Consider the following 18,074-nt stretch of genomic DNA (forward strand, 5'->3'; position numbering starts at 1 on the left):
GCTGGCAAAACTACTGTCACCATGACATAAAGAGAAGGGCTGCTCTCTAACAGAGCCCCGGATATCTGTAAAAACATGACAGGGCTTCTAACCCTTCCCTGCTCTAACAGAAAAAAAAACAAAATGTTTGCATTCAGGCTTGCCAAGTGTTGCAACCGTGATCAGTGTATCACTGACTCTTCCCCCAGCCCCAGGTCCACACGGAGGTTCGAACCTGCCGTTATGGGGTGGAAGGAAGTAAACAATAGACTACAGTTGTAGTGCCACCACACTTGTGCTTCATTGAGATCTGCCAGAGTGCCAGATGGGACTTGTAGTTCTCCCATTCACAGATCTCAGTGTGAGTGCATCCACACACAGCCACACTGATATCAAAAGTCAACACTGAAATTCTAACAGTGGGTGGCTCTGCCGGCTCAACAAGAATCGATCACTTGATGGAATTTTGTCAAAGCCAGAATTTGTTGGCCCAACACTGCCCGCAGCCAATCAGCTGCCAACGCGGTTGGGGTATTCCTATAACAATAGTACTGCAGAGGAGAGTCGTCCATCCCCGCTTTTAGTGTGGATGGATGAATCTGTTGGATTTCAAAAGAAATCCATCAATGTATAGCCAGCTTTAGCTACAACCCTGACACAGGTACATATACATGTTAAGGTAAAGAGAAGCACCTTCCTTTGCTGATATAAAATAGTGGTGCACTTTGCATACCACGCAGCCCTCACCCAGTGGGCCATAACTTGGGACATGTGGGGGCATCTAACAGCTTGCAAAATGTGGGGTACTATCCTTCTAATAGTGATACCTGATAACCCGATTTAGCGTGGCAGGGTCATTTGATTGTGAGCTCCTGAGATTTAAGTGCACTGATCTACACCCACTAGCCACTTCGACTTGCTGAAGTATATGGCATCGAATGGTGTCAGTAGTTTCTTTTTTACAATTTAATGCGGCAGTGGACAGTGTCGGTAGGGCGGGGGAGTGGTGTCAGTAGTTTATTTATTTATTTATTTAAATATTTTTTATTATGTTTTTACAATTTTTAAGTATTGATTGCAATTTAGTTTTTTTTCTGTTGGTGGGCTTTGGTGAGATATCAGGAGTCTAAATAGACCCCTTACATCTCCCCTTTGAGACAGAGAAAGGGACTGAGGACACAGATTCCCCAGTCCCTTTCTCTGCTGTCTCAGCATTGAAGATGAATGGACAGGAGACAGAAGCTCCTGTTCATTCATAAACGGATGCAGAGTCTACTCTGCTCAGTTATCAAAAGACACAGGAGCGATCGCTCTTTGTCCAAATGAGAAAAGGAAGGGGTCGGTAAATGACATATTTAGCAGCCCCTTCCTTCGCTCTGCATCCTGACACATTCCCCAGTATTCAATGGGAGAGGAGAGGAGGGAAGCTGGCTTTGGGGTACAGGGGGGGGGGGGGGCAGAGGAGTAGGACAGGGGGCTGGTGGAGTGGCCCGGAGCACACAGGGTGGAGGAGGAGGACAGAGCATCAGAGGAGCGGCCGGAGCACAGTGGGGGCAGAGGAGGAGGACAGGGCACCAGAGGAGCGGCCGGAGCACAGTGGGGGCAGAGGAGGAGGATAGGGGACCAGAGGAGCGGCCGGAGCACAGTGGGGGCAGAGGAGGAGGATAGGGGACCAGAGGAGCGGCCGGAGCACAGTGGGGGCAGAGGAGGAGGACAGGGCACCAGAGGAGCGGCGGAGCACAGTGGGGGCAGAGGAGGAGGACAGGGCACCAGAGGAGCGGCGGAGCACAGTGGGGGCAGAGGAGCAGGTCAGGACACCAGAGGAGCAGCCAGAGCACAGTAGGGGCAGAGGAGGAGGACAGGGCACCAAAGGAGCGGCCGGAGCACAGTGGGGGCAGAGGAGGAGGACAGGGGACCGGAGGAGCGGCCAGAGCACAGTGGGGGCAGAGGAGGAGGACAGAGCACCAGAGGAGCGGCCGGAGCACAGTGGGGGCAGAGGAGGAGGACAGGGCACCAAAGGAGCGGCCGGAGCACAGTGGGGGCAGAGGAGGAGGACAGGGGACCGGAGGAGAGGCCAGAGCACAGTGGGGGCAGAGAAGGAGGACAGGGGACCAGGGAGCGGCCGGAGCACAGTGGGAGCAGAGGAGGAGGACAGGGGACCGGAGGAGCGGCCAGAGCACAGTGGGGGCAGAGGAGGAGGACAGGGGACCGGGGAGCGGCCGGAGCACAGTGGGGGCAGAGGAGGAGGACAGGGCACCAGAGGAGCGGCCGGAGCACAGTGGGGGCAGAGGAGGAGGACAGGGGACCTGAGGAGCGGCCGGAGCACAGTGGGGGCAGAGGAGGAGGACAGGGCACCAGAGGAGCGGCCGGAGCACAGTGGGGGCAGAGGAGGAGGACAGGGAACCAGAGGAGTGGCCGGAGCACAGTGGGGGCAGAGGAGGAGGACAGGGGACCGGGGAGCGGCTGGAGAACAGTGGGGCAGAGGAGGAGGACAGGGCACCAGAGGAGCGGCCGGAGCACAGTGGGGGCAGAGGAGGAGGACAGGGGACCGGAGGAGCCGCCAGAGCACAGTGGGGGCAGAGGAGGGGAACAGGGGACCGGAGGAGCAGCCGGAGCACAGTGGGGGCAGAGGGGGAGGACAGGGCACCAGAGGAGCGGCCGGAGCACAGTGGGGGCAGAGGAGGAGGACAGGGCACCAGAGGAGCGGCCGGAGAACAGTGGGGGCAGAGGAGGAGGACAGGGGACCGGAGGAGCAGCCGGAGCACAGTGGGGGCAGAGGAGGAGAACAGGGGACCGGAGGAGCAGCCGGAGCACAGTGGGGCAGAGGGGGAGGACAGGGCACCAGAGGAGCGGCCGGAGCACAGTGGGGGCAGAGGAGGAGGACAGGGGACCGGAGGAGCAGCCGGAGCACAGTGGGGGCAGAGGAGGAGGACAGGGGACCGGAGGAGCAGCCGGAGCACAGTGGGGCAGAGGAGGAGGACAGAGCACCAGAGGAGCGGCCGGAGCACAGTGGGGGCAGAGGAGGAGGACAGGGGACCGGAGGAGCAGCCGGAGCACAGTGGGGCAGAGGGGGAGGAAATGGAAGAGGAGGACACAGGGAACAGCCGGGGATGATCAGCGCCTCAGAAGCCGCGCAGCCATTACTTTGACAGACTCAGGCTGTCACTAAAACCGGCCCACTGAGCCATCGACCCACCGAAAAGAAACGCCCTGTACTCCCGATGGCCAGTACATGCCTGGTTTTGGTGCCAGACGCACTGGTCTGAGTATTAAAGAAACTGCTGATATACTGGGATTTTCACGCACAACCATCTCTAGGGTTTATAGAGAATGGTCCAAAAAAGAGAAAATATCCAGTGAGCGGCAGTTGGGTGGACAAAAATGCCTTGTTGATGTCAGAGGTGAATGGGCAAGATGAAAGGCAACAGTAACTCAACTAACCACTCGTTATATCCAAGGTATGCAGAATACCATCTCTGAACACACAACACATTGAACCTTGAAGCAGATGGGCTACAGCAGAAGACCACACCGGGTGCCACTCCTGTCAGCTAAGAACAAGAAACTGAGGCTAATTCACACAGGGTCACCAAACTTGGACAACAGAAGATTTGAAAAACGTTGCCTAGTCTGATGAGTCTCGATTTCAGCTGAGACATCCAGATGGTGGGGTCAGAATTTGGTGTAGACAACATGAAAGCATGGATCCATCCTGCCTTGTATCAACAGTTCAGGCTGGTGGTGATGTAATGGTGTGGGAGATAGTTCATTGGCACACTTTGGGCCCCTTAGTACCAACTGAGCATGGTTTAAACAGCTGACCTGGGTATTGTTACTGTCCATGTCCATCTCTTTATTACTACAGTGTACCCATCTTCTGATGGCTCCTTCCAGCAAGATAATGCACCATGTCACAAAGCTCAAATCATCTCACCACTGGTTTCTTGAACATGACAATGAGGTCACTGTACTTCAATGGCCTCCACAGTCACCAGATCTCAATCCAATAGAGCACCTTTGGGATGTGGTGGAACAGGAGATTTGCATCATGGATGCGCAGACGACAAATCTGCAGCAACTGTGTGATGCTATCATGTCAATATGGACCAAAATCTCTGAGGAATTTTTCCAACACCTTGTTAAATCTATGCCACGAAGAATGAAGGCAGTTCTAAAGGCAAAAGGGGGTCCAACCCGGGACTAGCAAGGTGTACCTAATAAAGTGGCCGGTGAGTGTATGTATTTTGTAAGGCACTGCGTAATGTCAGTAGATTGTGAGCTCCTGAGACCTTTGTGTATGGATCTATATACTCTCCAAAGCACTACATAATATGCCTTTAGATTGTCAGCTCCTGAGACGTAAGTGTATGCATCTTTGTACTGTACTCTGTAAAGCACTGTGTAATCTTGGAACTTGTGTGTTTGGATCTATGTACTCTGTAAAGCACTGCATAATATAGCATTCGATTGTAAGCTCCTGAGACCTAAGAGTATGGGTCTATGTACACTGTAAAGCACTGCATAATGTCATTAGATTGTGAGCTCCTCAGACCTAAGTGTATGGATCTACTGTATATACTCTGAAGTACTGTGTAACACAGCATGTAAGTAGATTGTGATCTCTTGGGACTTATGTGCATGGATATATGTACTCTGTGTATAAATCTGCAAACTCTGTAAAGCACTGAGTAATATATCATTAGACTGTGAGCTCCTGAGACCTAAGTCTATGTACTTTGTAAAGCACTGCATAATATGCCTGTAGATTGTAAGCTCTTGGGACTTATGTGTATGAATCTCTGTACTCTGTAAAGCACTGGGTAACATGTCAGTAGATTGTGAGCTCTGGGACTAATGTGTATGAACCTGTGTACACTGTAAAGCACTGAGCACAGTGCAATATTTCTTTAGGTTGTAAGCTCCTGAGCCCTATGTTTATGGATCTATGTATTCTGTAAAACACAGCCTAATATGCCGGTAGATTGTAAGCTCCTGGGACTTATGTGCATGGAGCTACAGTATGTACTCTATGTATGAATCTACGTACTTTTTAAGGCACCATGTAATATGTCATTAGATTATAAGCTCCTGAGCCCTATGTGTATGGATCTTTAGACCCCATAAAGCATTGTGTAACATGTCAGTAAATTGTGACCTCTTGGGACTAATGTATATAACCTATGTACACTGTAAAGCACTGTGTAATATAGCTTTAGATTGTAAGCTCCTAAGCCCTAAGTGCATGAATCTATGTACTCTGTAAAGCACCGCGTAATATGCCTGTAGATTGTAAGCTCCTGGGACTTATATGTGCATGGATCTCTGTACTCTATAAAGCACTGTGTAACATGTAAGTAGATTGTAAGCTCCTGGGTGTTATGAGTATGGATCTTTGTACTACTGTGTAATATGTGGCCTTGTCAAGTTGGCCACCACGGTGTACACAGGCTCTCCTGAGGGATTTCTCCCCCCTCCCTTTCATCCTCACTGACTCAGTTAATGCGAGCTGCGCTCGCACAGGCATCCGCCCCCTCTTTGCTTCCTCCCCTGTGTTCCTTTTGGCAGGAGGAGAGGGAACCAATCAGGGTGGAGTCAATTATAGTAACCAATGAGAAGGACTTTAACAACAGTAGCAGCTGCAAAGGATCCTGGGACATGTAGTCCTCATGCTCTGGGGAAAAAGAACCACAATACTCCAGGCAGGAGAAGAGATTAGACCCAGGGGAGAAGTGTTGCCTCCCGGGTCAGTCCCCCAGCTCGTTTACAAGCTCCACGGCCAGTCGGGGACATCCAGCCTGAGAGAGGGGGATCCCAGGTGCATATCCAGGTGCACCTGCACCGACGCCGTAGAGCGTTCCAGTGTGAGGTGACCAGTCGGGTCACCAGAAGAGCCTGCCTCTTCCAGGATGTTCGTTGGGCCTTGGCCGTAGGATTGGTGAGAGGGCCATGGACAGAGTTGTCTCACTTTTGCCTACACTTACCAAAACCTGGGTCTCGTTAATGGCCTGTTAAACAGTCACAGTGTCCGCCTTGTTATTCGGATACTGTCAGGATGCCACAGATACACTTTGCTAAGCAGGAGCTTAAGTGCACCAACTAAAGTGGCTAGTCGAAGATCCAAGGCCTCATCCTTCTTCCAAGGGACTGAAGCTACTGGTGCCATTTGGGTACGCACACACATGTTCAGGGCTCTGTATAGGTAGTGGGTGTGCAGGATGGTTTGCCTTAGGAGTTAAGTCATTGAATGTTGATTTGGGTACAGTGGTGTCAGGGGACAGAAGAGAGAGGTCTGACATAAGAGAGGGTCATTCCTCTGCTCACCTTCTTCCTGTACTCTTAGAGCCAATTTATGTAGAGGTAACCAATATGGTATGGAGTTGCCATTGCTGAAGTGTTTGCCTCTGCTCTTGGGGTTATTCTCAGGTTTGGAATCCCCTGAAAGCAGCCTGAGTATAGTATTGAGCTATATTGCTCTTGGTCTTAGTTATTACTGTTCAGTTGATGAATTTGATATATATATATATATATATATATATATATATATATATATATATATATATATACAGTATCTCACAAGAGTGAGTACATGAGTACACCCCTCACATTTTTGTAATTATTTTATTATATAATTTCATGTGACAACACTGAAGAAATGACACTTTGCTACAATGTAAAGTAGTGAGTGTACAGCTTGTAAAACAGTGTAAATTTGCTTTCCCCTCAAAATAACTCAACACACAGCCATTAATGTCTAAACCCCTGGCAACAAAAGTGAGTACACCCCTAAGTGAAAATGTCCAAATTGGGCCCAAAGTGTCAATATTTTGTGTGGCCACCATTATTTTCCAGCACTGCCTCACCCTCTTGGGCATGGAGTTCACCAGAGCTTCACAGGTTGCCACTGGAGTCCTCTTCCACTCCTCCATGACGACATCACAGAGCTGGTGGATGTTAGAGACCTTGTGCTCCTCCACCTTCCATATGAGCATGCCTCACAGATGCTCAATAGGGTTTAGGTCTGGAGACATGCTCGGCCAGTCCATCACCTTTACCCTCAACTTCTTTATCAAGGCAGTGGTCATCTTGGAGGTGTGCTTGGGGTCCTAATCATGTTGGAATACTGCCCTGCGGCCCAGTCTCCGAAGGGAGGGGATCATACTCTGCTTAAGTATGTCACAGTACATGTTAGCATTCATGGTTCCCTTAATGAACTGTAGCTCCCCAGTGCCAGCAGCACTCATGCAGCCCAAGACCATGACACTCCCACCACCATGCTTGACTGTATGCAAGACACACTTGTCTTTGTACTCCTCACCTGGTTGCCGCCACACATGCTTGACACCATCTGAACCAAATAAGTTTATCTTGGTCTCATCAGACCACAAGACATGGTTCCAGTAATCCATGTCCTTAGTCTGCTTGTCTTCAGCAAACAGTTTGCATGCTTGCTTGTGCTTCATCTTTAGAAGAGGCTTCCTTCTGGCATGACAGCCATGCAGACCAATGTGATGAAGTGTGCGGCGTATGGTCTGAGCATTGACAGGCTGCCCCCCCACCCCTTCAACTTCTGCAGCAATGCTGGCAGAACCCATATGTCTATTTCCCAAAGACAACCTCTGGATATGATTCTAAGCATGTGAACATAACTTCTTTGGTCGACCATGGCGAGGCCTGTTCTGAGTGGAACCTGTCCTGTTAAACTCCTGTATGGTCTTGGCCACCGTGCTGCAGCTCAGTTTCAGGGCCTTGGCAATCTTCTCATAGCCTAGGCCATCTTTATGTAGAACAACAATTATTTTTTTCAGATCCCAAGAGAGTTCTTTGCCATGAGGTGCCATGTTGAACTTCCAGTGACCAGTATGAGAGAGTGAGAGAGATAACACCAAATTTAACACACCTGCTCCCCATTCACACCTGAGACCTTGTAACACTAACGAGTCACATGACACTGGGGAGGAAAAATGGCTAATTAGGCCCAATTTGGACATTTTCACTTAGGGGGTGTACTCACTTTTGTTGCCAGCAGTTTAGACATTAATGGCGGTGTGTTGAGTAATTTTGAGGGGACAGCAAATTTACACTGTTAGGCCCCTTTCACACTGGGGCGGTGGGGGCGTCGGCGGTACAACAGCGCTATTTTTAGCGCTGCTGTACCGTCGTTCTTGTAGCTGTATTCGGCCGCTAGCGGTGCGGTTTTAACCCCCGCTGGCGGCCGAAAAAGGGTTAAAATCACTCGTACAGCGCGGCTATAGCCGCGGTATTGCGGCGGTATAGCCGCGCTGTCCCATTGATTTCAATGGGCAGGAGCGGTTTAGGAGCGGTGAATACACCGCTCCTTCACCGCTCCAAAGAAGCGGTTTGCAGGACTTTTTTCACTGTCCTGCCAGCGCACCGCTTCAGTGTGAAAGCCCTCAGGCTTTCACACTGAACAAACAGCGGAGGCTGTTTAGGGGTGGTTTGCAGGCGGTATTTTTAGCGCAATACCGCCTGCAAACCGCCTCAGTGTGAAAGGGGTCTTATACAAGCTGTACACTCACTACTTTACATTGTAGCAAAGTGTCATTTCTTCAGTGTTGTCACGTGAAAAGATATAATAAAATATTTACAAAAATGTGAGGGGTGTACTCACTTATGTGAGATACTGTATGTACTCTGTAAAGCACTGTATAATAGGTAATCCAATTGTGAGCTCTTAGGGCTTATGTTCATGGATCTATAAACCATATGACTCTACATCCTCTGTAAAGCACTCTAATATGTCTTTAGATTGTAAGCTTCTGAGACCTATGTGTATGGATCTAAAGGGGGGGTTTGGGACATTGATGATCTCAGTCCACCTTGTGCCTGCCACCACATGTCACACCCACTGTCCTTTTTTGTTTGTTATGTTACTAAGTGTACATATTGTATCTTATGTTACAGTTATACTGTTTTACCTGCATTGTTGTTTTACTTTATCTGTATTAGTGTATGTTATTAAAAACACTTTACAGACCCACAGTGCGTTCTTACGTCTAGGTACATGCTTCATCGAAAGTCCCAACCCCCCCCACCTCCCCTTTGTCTTGCATATCAGGGATGGAAGCATTGGATTTATATGTCCTACACCTCATTTAAAGTCCCAATCTTTTTCTTTGTATATGTGTATGGAACTATGTATTCTGTAAAGCACTGTGTAACATGTCAGTGGATTGTGAGCTCTTGGGACTAATGTGTATGAACCTATGTACTTTGTAAAACACTGCACAATATGTCTTTAGACTGTAAGCTCCTGAGCCCTATGTGTATGGATCTCTGTACTCCGTAAAGCGCTGTGTAACATGTCAGTAGATAGTGAGCTCTTGGGACTAATGTATATGACCCAGTGTACATTGTAAAACGCTGTGTAATATGTCATTAGATTGTAAGCTCCTGAGACCCAAGACTATGTACTCCGTAAAGCGCTGCATAATATGCCTGTAGATTGTAAGCTCCTGGGACTTATGTGTATGGATCTCTGTACTCCGTAAAGCACTGTGTAACATGTCAGTAGATAGTGAGCTCTTGGGACTAATGTGTATGAACCTATGTACACTGTAAGTCACTGTGTAATACGTATTTAGATTGTAAGCTCCTAAGCCCTATGTGTATGAATCTACATACTCTAGATTGTAAGCTCTAATGAGCAGGGCCCTCTGATTCCTCTTGTACCAAATTGTAATGTAACTGTAATTTCTGCCTTCATTTTGTTAAGAGCTGTGCAAACTGTTGGCGCTATATAAATCCTGTATTATAATAATAATAATACTCTGTAAAGCACTGGGCAACATGTCAATAAATTGCAAGCTCTTGGGACTAATGTGTATGAACCTATGTACACTGTAAAGCACTGTGTAATATGTCTTTAGATTGTAAGCTCCTGAGCCTTATGTGTATGAATCTACATACTTTGTAAAGCACCAGGTAACATGTCAGTAGATTGCAAGCTCTTGGGACTAATGTGTATGAACCTCTGTACACTGTAAAGCACTGCATAATATGTATTTAGATTGTAAGCTCCTGAGCCCTATGTGTATGAATCTACATACTTTGTAAAGCACCAGGTAACATGTCAGTAGATTGCAAGCTCTTGGGACTAATGTGTATGAACCTATGTACACTGTAAAGCACTGTGTAATATGTCTTTAGATTGTAAGCTCCTGAGCCCTATGTGTATGAATCTACATACTCTGTAAAGCGCTGTGTAGATGGATGAAGTCATAATGTGCATTTCCTCTATATATTATTTATATACTGTATATGTATGTGTGTATGTATGTATTATAATATGGATACTTTGTACTCTTGTAGATGTATATACACATCCTAGGCTCACACACAATGGTATACGGTTGTATATGAGTATATGGCTTTAGTTTATGAACTGAGGAAGACGTATAAAGGTGCAGAGATGCTGCTGGGGGAGGGGAAAGGGAGGGGGGGGGGGGGGGGGGTCTGTGTTCCTGGCCAGGAAAGGGTTAAGGAGCGAAAGGGGGGGAAGGAGGGAAAAGGAGAGAGGGAGATGGGAGAGAGCTATGGGAAAGAACAAGAGAGAGAAAAGAGAGGGGGTTGAAAATAGTGAGAGAAAGAGAGAGAGAGAGAGAGAGCACAGAACGGATGTTTGAGAGAAGGAGAATACATGATGCCCAACCCCCCCCCCCCCCAACCACCACCACCACCCCTTCCCTCTCCCTCCTCTCCCTCTCTCTCTCTCTCTCCTTCTCTGTCTTGTTGTTTCAAACAATAGACACAGCTCCCTCCCTCTATCACACACATACACACACACACATACTCAGCAAGAGGCACTGAAGCTCACACAGGAGCCCACAGAAGAGAATTAAAAAAAAAAAAACAAAAACAAAAAAAAACCTTATTTTGCAAACAAAAAAAAAAAAAATCAAGCAGCCGTTTTAATGCCCGGCGTGTGATGGACGTTAGGTTTTACCCTCCTGCCCCCACCAGTGTGGGCACCATATCTGCAGACCCCACCTGCCTCAGCCCCCTGGACTTTTACCACTGCAACAAGGTACCGTGCTAATACTCTGCCACTGCTGTTGTTGTGCCCATGGGCTCTGCTTCTTTCCTGACTTGCTTGTTCTGATGGCTTGAGTGGGCATTAAAAAAAAAAAAAGCAAGAGGGGGTTGTTCCTGCCAGAAGCAACTTTGCTGTGACAGCCAGCGGAATGGATGCTGCAGAGTTCTCTCCAGTACAAGCTCCAGCGAGAAGTTGGCTTTGGACGGTTGGCGACACGATGCCAGGACCTGGGGGGGGGGGGGTGCTGGAGCGATGGGTGCCACAGCACCGGTGGATCTTGCCCCATCTCTACGTTGGGGGTTTTACTGGAGAGGACCAGGGCACCTTCTGAGCTGACTGTCTTGCTGGAGATGGGTTGGCAATGCTGGGCTTTCTTTTCTTTTTCTTTTTTCTGGTTGGTGCTAGTGTTGAACTTGCAATGCAGATGATTGCACTTTGCTAGTAAGAATGACAGTGGGGTTGTTGGGTTTGTAAGTGCATGCTTGTTTAAGTCGGTGCTGAAAACAAAGTCGTATGGCCACTTAATAGGGGTGATGACAGGTGCGTCTAAGAGGGTGGCTTGTTGAGATGACTAGTAGAGTTGTGTTTGACAGTTCTGGGAGTTGTGATGTATGGAGGAACACTTGGCTGGTCCTTTCATTGATCCCAACGTCAACTCAAAGTTAGCTTCTTCTTAAAAAATATATATATATTTCCAGGGACAGATTGAGTATCTTATTACTGTTCTATTTCAGGATACGTCTATTTCTGAACCTATACATCTAACTCTGAACCTATATTGTCTACATCTCTTCCTGAACCTTTACATCTATTCCTGAACCTATACGTTTATTCCTGAACCTATACATCTATTCCTGAACCTATACATCTAATTCTGAACCCATATTGTCTACGTCTCTTCCTGAACCTATACGTCTAATTCTGAACCTATACATCTATTCCTTAACCTATACGTCTATTCCTGAACCCATACGTCTATTCCTGAACCTATACATCTATTCCTTAACCTATACGTCTATTCCTGAACCCATATGTCTATTTGTGAACCTATACGTCTATTCCTGAACCTATACATCTATTCCTGAACCTATACGTCTATTCCTGAAACTATACGTCTATTCCTAAACCTATACGTCTATTCCTGAACCTACACATCTATTCCTGAACGTATACGTCTGTTCCTGAACCTATATGTATTTCTGAACCTATACGGCTAAATCTGAACCTATACACCTATTCCTTAACCTATATGTCTATTCCTGAACCTATACATCCATTCCTGAACCTATACATCTATTCCTGAACCTATAGGTCTAATTCTGACTCTTTACATCTATTCCAGAACCTATACGTCTATTCCTGACCCTATACGTCTAATTCTGAACCTATACATCTATTCCTTAACCTATATGTCTATTCCTGAACCTATACGTCTATTTCTGAACCTATATCATCTATGGCTATTTCCAAACCTCTAGTCCATTTGATGTCATCATTAATATTTAAATAATCTATTGGGGAGCCATTGTGGTTTGAATATCAAACATCATTTTTTTTTTCTGCATAAGCTGAATCCAAGGGTAGATCACCCAAAAAAAACCAGTGAGGGACCCTTGACCGGTCCCGTTAGCTCCAAACAGGTGACACGTTCCTGAGAGAACCAGGCATGGTTCAGCTTTGTCCCAAGGAACACAAAACACCTTACAACTCCTCATGGTGACTCTGCTATTGGCTACACTTTGGTAGGCTGTCCTTTCCAGTCCCAAATCCCGCTACAAAACCATTCCTTGTGTCCACCCTCCCCTCTCTGACCATTAAAAATAAATGATTATAAGATCACGCCTTCATTTCCATGTGTATGGAAATGTGCCCGGCTTTAACTCTTGCCTGCTCGAGCCAACAGCAAAAAAAAAAAAAAATATCGAAAATTAAAGCTTTATTTTTTATTTTTTCTAACCTTCCCTGGCCTCTGGTTAACCCTTTACTTGCAATAATATTGCTAATAATAAATGCAAAAAGGAAAAAAAAAAATACCAGTGTTGTGAGATGCCTTATATAGTGCTAGAGCAGGATGTATCAAAATACCCATCATTCATATGGTGGGATTCATTGCAAAGTTGCATTGGGCACAGTAAGACATGCAAAAGGCATTCTAAAACGTAGGGTGGTATACAGAGCTGATCGAACTAACCATGTTCCGGATTTTAGACAGGTTCCTGAGGGTGAGTATGCTGCTTTAATTTTTTTAGATTTAAACCTAGATTATTCAAATTTTATTTTTAGTATTATTATTACTATACAGGATTTGTATAGTGACAACAGTTTGCGCTGTGCTTTACAAAATAAAGCGAGATGGTACAGTTATTTTATATATATATATATATATATATATATATATATATATATATATATATATATATATATATATATATATATATGTAGATAGATAGATATCTATCTATATAGATAGATATCTATCTATATAGATAGATATCTATCTATATATATATTGTTTTTTCGTGTTTTTTTTTTTTATATATATGTAAAATAGATAGATAGAGATAGATAAATAGCTATGTTCAGAAAGTAAGCTGTTATAAAGTATCTGACTTACATTTTTAAAATGTTAATTTTTTTATTTTTTTTTATTTTTTTATTGACACAATGTCTAAAACAGCTGACTCAATTAGCATTTGTTGGTCAACATCAAGGGACTAAATGACTGGAACAATGTTGCTCCCTAGTCTATGCTCCCTTGCGCAGACCCAATCAGGTCCTATGCAATTCTAAGACCACAAAAAAAAAATTCTCACGGGTCTACAGAGTGAGCCCAGACTAGCGTGCAAATGACTCCCCTTAGTAAATCAGCCCCCCGAGTCTTTGAAAAATAGCATCCCACAGGTTGATGCCATGTTGTTTTTAGCTGTTGATGCTGAATGAGGTACCGCTTTTGGTGGAATGCATGGTGCTGTGTCCGCCCATGCTTTCTAGTAGTTATTTTCTTTGTGACGGATCCTCGCAGGGCCTTTTGTGTTAGAACAAAAGTTACAAGAATTGGCTGTACCTCTGTTTACACTGCTCTAAGCTCTATTTGCTGTTTTTTGCTGTGGACATAAGTGGCGGTAACCCTTTGCCTGCAAGAAGGGGGGAGCTGTCGATGGCTCTGGAGGGGTGGGGGTTGGGGGGGCATCAAGTCACTTTTCGCCTTGGCTTTGGTGTCACTGGACACAACTAAAAACACACCATTGGATATAATAGGATCATATTCATTTACTTTGGATTCCATTAAATTTGAATTTACCTTTTTGTCCTCCAACCAAGGAAAGTTTAGGTGACCCAAGAGTACTTAGACACCTTGCCTAACAAGTGTTGCTTCGTCCATGTGCAATAGTTGATATTATATTGCGGGTGGAGGTGCAACACAGCAGCTGGGCAGCGTTTAGAGGGTTAAATAGCATGCTTTGAATGTATTATAGATGTATGCAAAGAGCATTTCAAAATTTGTAATTAGATCTTCAATGCTGACAAAATATACTGTCAAAATTTGTATGCAACTCTCATATACAATAGATACCTTTATGTATGTGTTTGTGTGCGTGTGTGCAAGAGTGTTTGTGTTTGTTTATTAGCATAGGGCGTAGATATGTATGTTCATGTACGATATGTTCATGTGATACGTTTTCGAATATGCCCCATGAAAACAAAGTATTAGATCACAGCGACAATGACTTCACACTGAAATGTGGTTTAAAAACTGATGACATGAATGCAGTCATTAGTCCGGTAGATCCATACACTTATTGTTACTCAGCCAGGAGCCTGCTAGCATTACAGGCCTATGTAAATAAGGTGCACGCTTGCTTGTCCCCTTGTTGGATGTACTCTGCCCGTGTAAAGTGTTGCATGCTGGGCGCTTAAGTGGATTCCTTCCATCTATTTATTTATTGTGAGCTGGGAGAACTGGGAGATTGTTACTTAATTTAAGCATTTACAGTACTAACACGGTATAGGCTTAAAAATCTGTGGAAGTTATAAAACGTGGACATCAAATACATTATGTAAATAGCATGCTATTATAGAGTCTATTAGGAAAGGGATATGTTGCATTGGCTATGTATGTATTACTTCTACTGCATTATATTAGTATATTTTATTTATATTTTTATATATATCTATATATACAGATATCTATATATATATTATTCTAATACAGGATTTATATAGCGCCAACAGTTTACGCAGCGCTTTACAACATTAGGGAGGACAGTACAAGTACAATACAATTCAATACAGGAGGAATCAGAAGGCCCTGCTCGTTAGAGCTTACAATCTAGGAGATATATATCTATATATATATAGATATAGTAAACATATATGCTAGTGTTAAATATATATATATATATATATATATATATACACATACATACATACATACATATTAATATACATATACATACATATATACATACATATATACATACATACATTTTTTTTTAAATTATATACATAATGTATGTGTGTGTGTATATGTATTTATACACACATACATATATGCATACATATATTTTCAAAAAATTATATATATATATATATATATATATATATATATATATATATATATATATATATATATATATATATATATATATATATATATATATATATATATATATATATACACACACAAACACAACATTTTAAATAAATACATATAAATAATGTAAATAAATACATATATGCATATATATATTTTCAAAACATTCTATACATATAAATTAAAATAAATAAATAAATTAAATATATATATATATATATATATATATATATATATATATATATATATATAAAATATATATATATATGTATATATATATATATGTGTGTATATATATATATATATATATATATATACACACACACACAAACGTACAAATAAATAAATAATAATAAATAAATACATATATATCTGTAAATCGTTAGTGTGCCTTCATGACAGCGAATATGAAATTGTTTACATTTTCTAAGAACGGCAGCAATTTTAGGGAATTAGCATCAGTAATACAGTACATACTAATAGAGTATGTGACCATTTCAGCCATCGTCAATGATCAATATTAAAAATGCAGTGCTGAATGCTACCACTGGGTGTCACTGTGGTCCCTGCTTCAATTCTGTACTTTTGCTAGGTCAGAGAGATAAGACTGAGTGAAATTGGTTTGCAGCTCATGGATTAAGATGAAAAATTAAACCCAGTGTTCTCCGTTCTGCTTCTTTTCTGCATTAATAAGAAAATATCAAATATCCCAGCCTGCTGACACATTTTCGGATTAAAAAGGGTTAAGCCGTAGTAGCCACAGCCACTTTTGTTAGCGCTCTCGTATTATAATGTCAGCTTGACTCATTTGTTAATTGATGTTCATTAGCGAGTTTGATCAACAAACACGTGCAGTTGGTCACCTGAGTTTAATGTGGATATGCTGTGGCTTAGTAACATCTGTTGGTAGATGTTTGAGGGTTGAGAGGAGCTGAAACATAGTCATATGTGAAAAATTAAGCTAGTGAAATACATGCAAAATATGCAGTCTACCTGCCTTGGCCTCTTTTTTTAAATATAGGCAAAACTATAGTACATCGGGACACCCCACTGCATAAAACTGCATTGGTACTAGAAATCTGTTTTTTGGGAAGCACCAGTTCTCAAGCTTTTAAATGTGCAGGTCAGATATCCCATTATAAACTTTGTGTTGGCATATGGGAGAGCCATATTTTTGTTGCGTATAGCACGTCTAAATTTTGTTATTGGTTGCACAGCACCTGCACTTTATGAAATTGGTTGCATAGCACCTGCACTTTATAATATTGAGTAAGTGGGAGGTGCATTATTGTACAGAGGAGTTTTTAGATGCTTTAGGGATTTATTATTCTAATTTTCACAAAAGTGAGGATCAGAGTAGTAAATGTGGAAAGGAAGGAGGCGTGTTGTAGCGCTGCACCAAAATATGTGTTTTTTTATGCATTTTATATTCCCCGTAAAGGGTATATAATCAGGTGTGAGCAGCTACATTAAGTGCACCCTATTGTGAACATCATAGCGCAGAAATATTTATATATGGGAGAGCCAAGCTGCACAGCAAAGAAATATCTAACAAGAGGCTGCTGCACCCCCCACCCCACCCCACCAAAGCATATAAGTTAAACTTAGGGAATTTAGAGCCACCATGGGCTCCAGAGCAGACACATTTCTGGGTCTTTTGCCTTTTCATTCCAATTTGCAGCAGTCATGTTTTAGAACCTAGAAAACTCTTCAACCCATACATCACTATACCCATATGTCTGTTGCTGCGGTGCTCAGCTTACAGAGACGCCGTATTATAGCTCAGTTACAAGAAATAGCCAACTTGCTGCCCATGTACCTGAAAAATGTATTGAGGTCAAAAGGCAGGCAAGAAGGAACAGCATTCATCATCAATAGAGCAAACACCATCCATGGTGAACATTTTAAAACAAGGAACAGAATCCATCATCCGTTGTGCAAACACATCCATGTTGGACATTTAAGAGGAATGAACAGCATCTCTCATCCATAGTGCAAACATCATCCATGGCTGCAAACACCATCCATGGTGAACATTTTAAAAGAAGGAACAGCATCCATCATCCATAGTGCAAATACCATCCATGGTGGACATTTTAAAAGAAAGACCAGCAGCTATCATCCATAGTGAAAACACCATCCATGGCTGCAAACACCATCCATGGTGGACATTTTAAATGAAGGCACAGAACATTCATCAACCATAATGCAAATACCATCCATGAATGCAAACACTGTCCATGGTGGATGCTATGTAGCTTCTAATGCTTTTTATGTGAACACTTGCATTTATACCTCAATACATTTTTGAGGTACTTGGACAATATTATTATTTCTTGTAATTGAGGATTTAGAACCTGCCCAGACAAGGCGTTTAACGGCAAGCATAGCAGCCAAAGGGGCTACTACAGGGCCCTAGTAGAAAGGAGGGGGCTGGTCCATTTCTGA

The 18,074-nt window shown here is 43.7% G+C and overlaps 1 protein-coding gene across 3 annotated transcripts in view; it reads left to right on the forward strand.

Annotated features, from left to right (window-relative positions):
- The first annotated feature begins 10,684 nt into the window (after window positions 1-10,684).
- TOX2 (TOX high mobility group box family member 2) overlaps window positions 10,685-18,074 on the forward strand; it is a 194,684-nt gene continuing 187,294 nt past the window's right edge. Inside the window, exon 1 of one of the 3 annotated variants that reach the window (XM_073606337.1) lies at window positions 10,685-11,023. In XM_073606337.1, coding sequence (XP_073462438.1) covers window positions 10,925-11,023 — 99 coding nt within the window. In that variant the 5' untranslated portion in view covers window positions 10,685-10,924. Of the gene's footprint in view, window positions 11,024-13,107; window positions 13,255-18,074 lie in introns of those variants that run through there. The other 2 variants (XM_073606335.1, XM_073606336.1) reach the window with 2 other exon arrangements.

The sequence above is a fragment of the Aquarana catesbeiana genome, linkage group LG12 (genome assembly GCF_042186555.1).
Source record: "Aquarana catesbeiana isolate 2022-GZ linkage group LG12, ASM4218655v1, whole genome shotgun sequence".
Classification (NCBI taxonomy): Eukaryota; Metazoa; Chordata; class Amphibia; order Anura; family Ranidae; genus Aquarana; species Aquarana catesbeiana.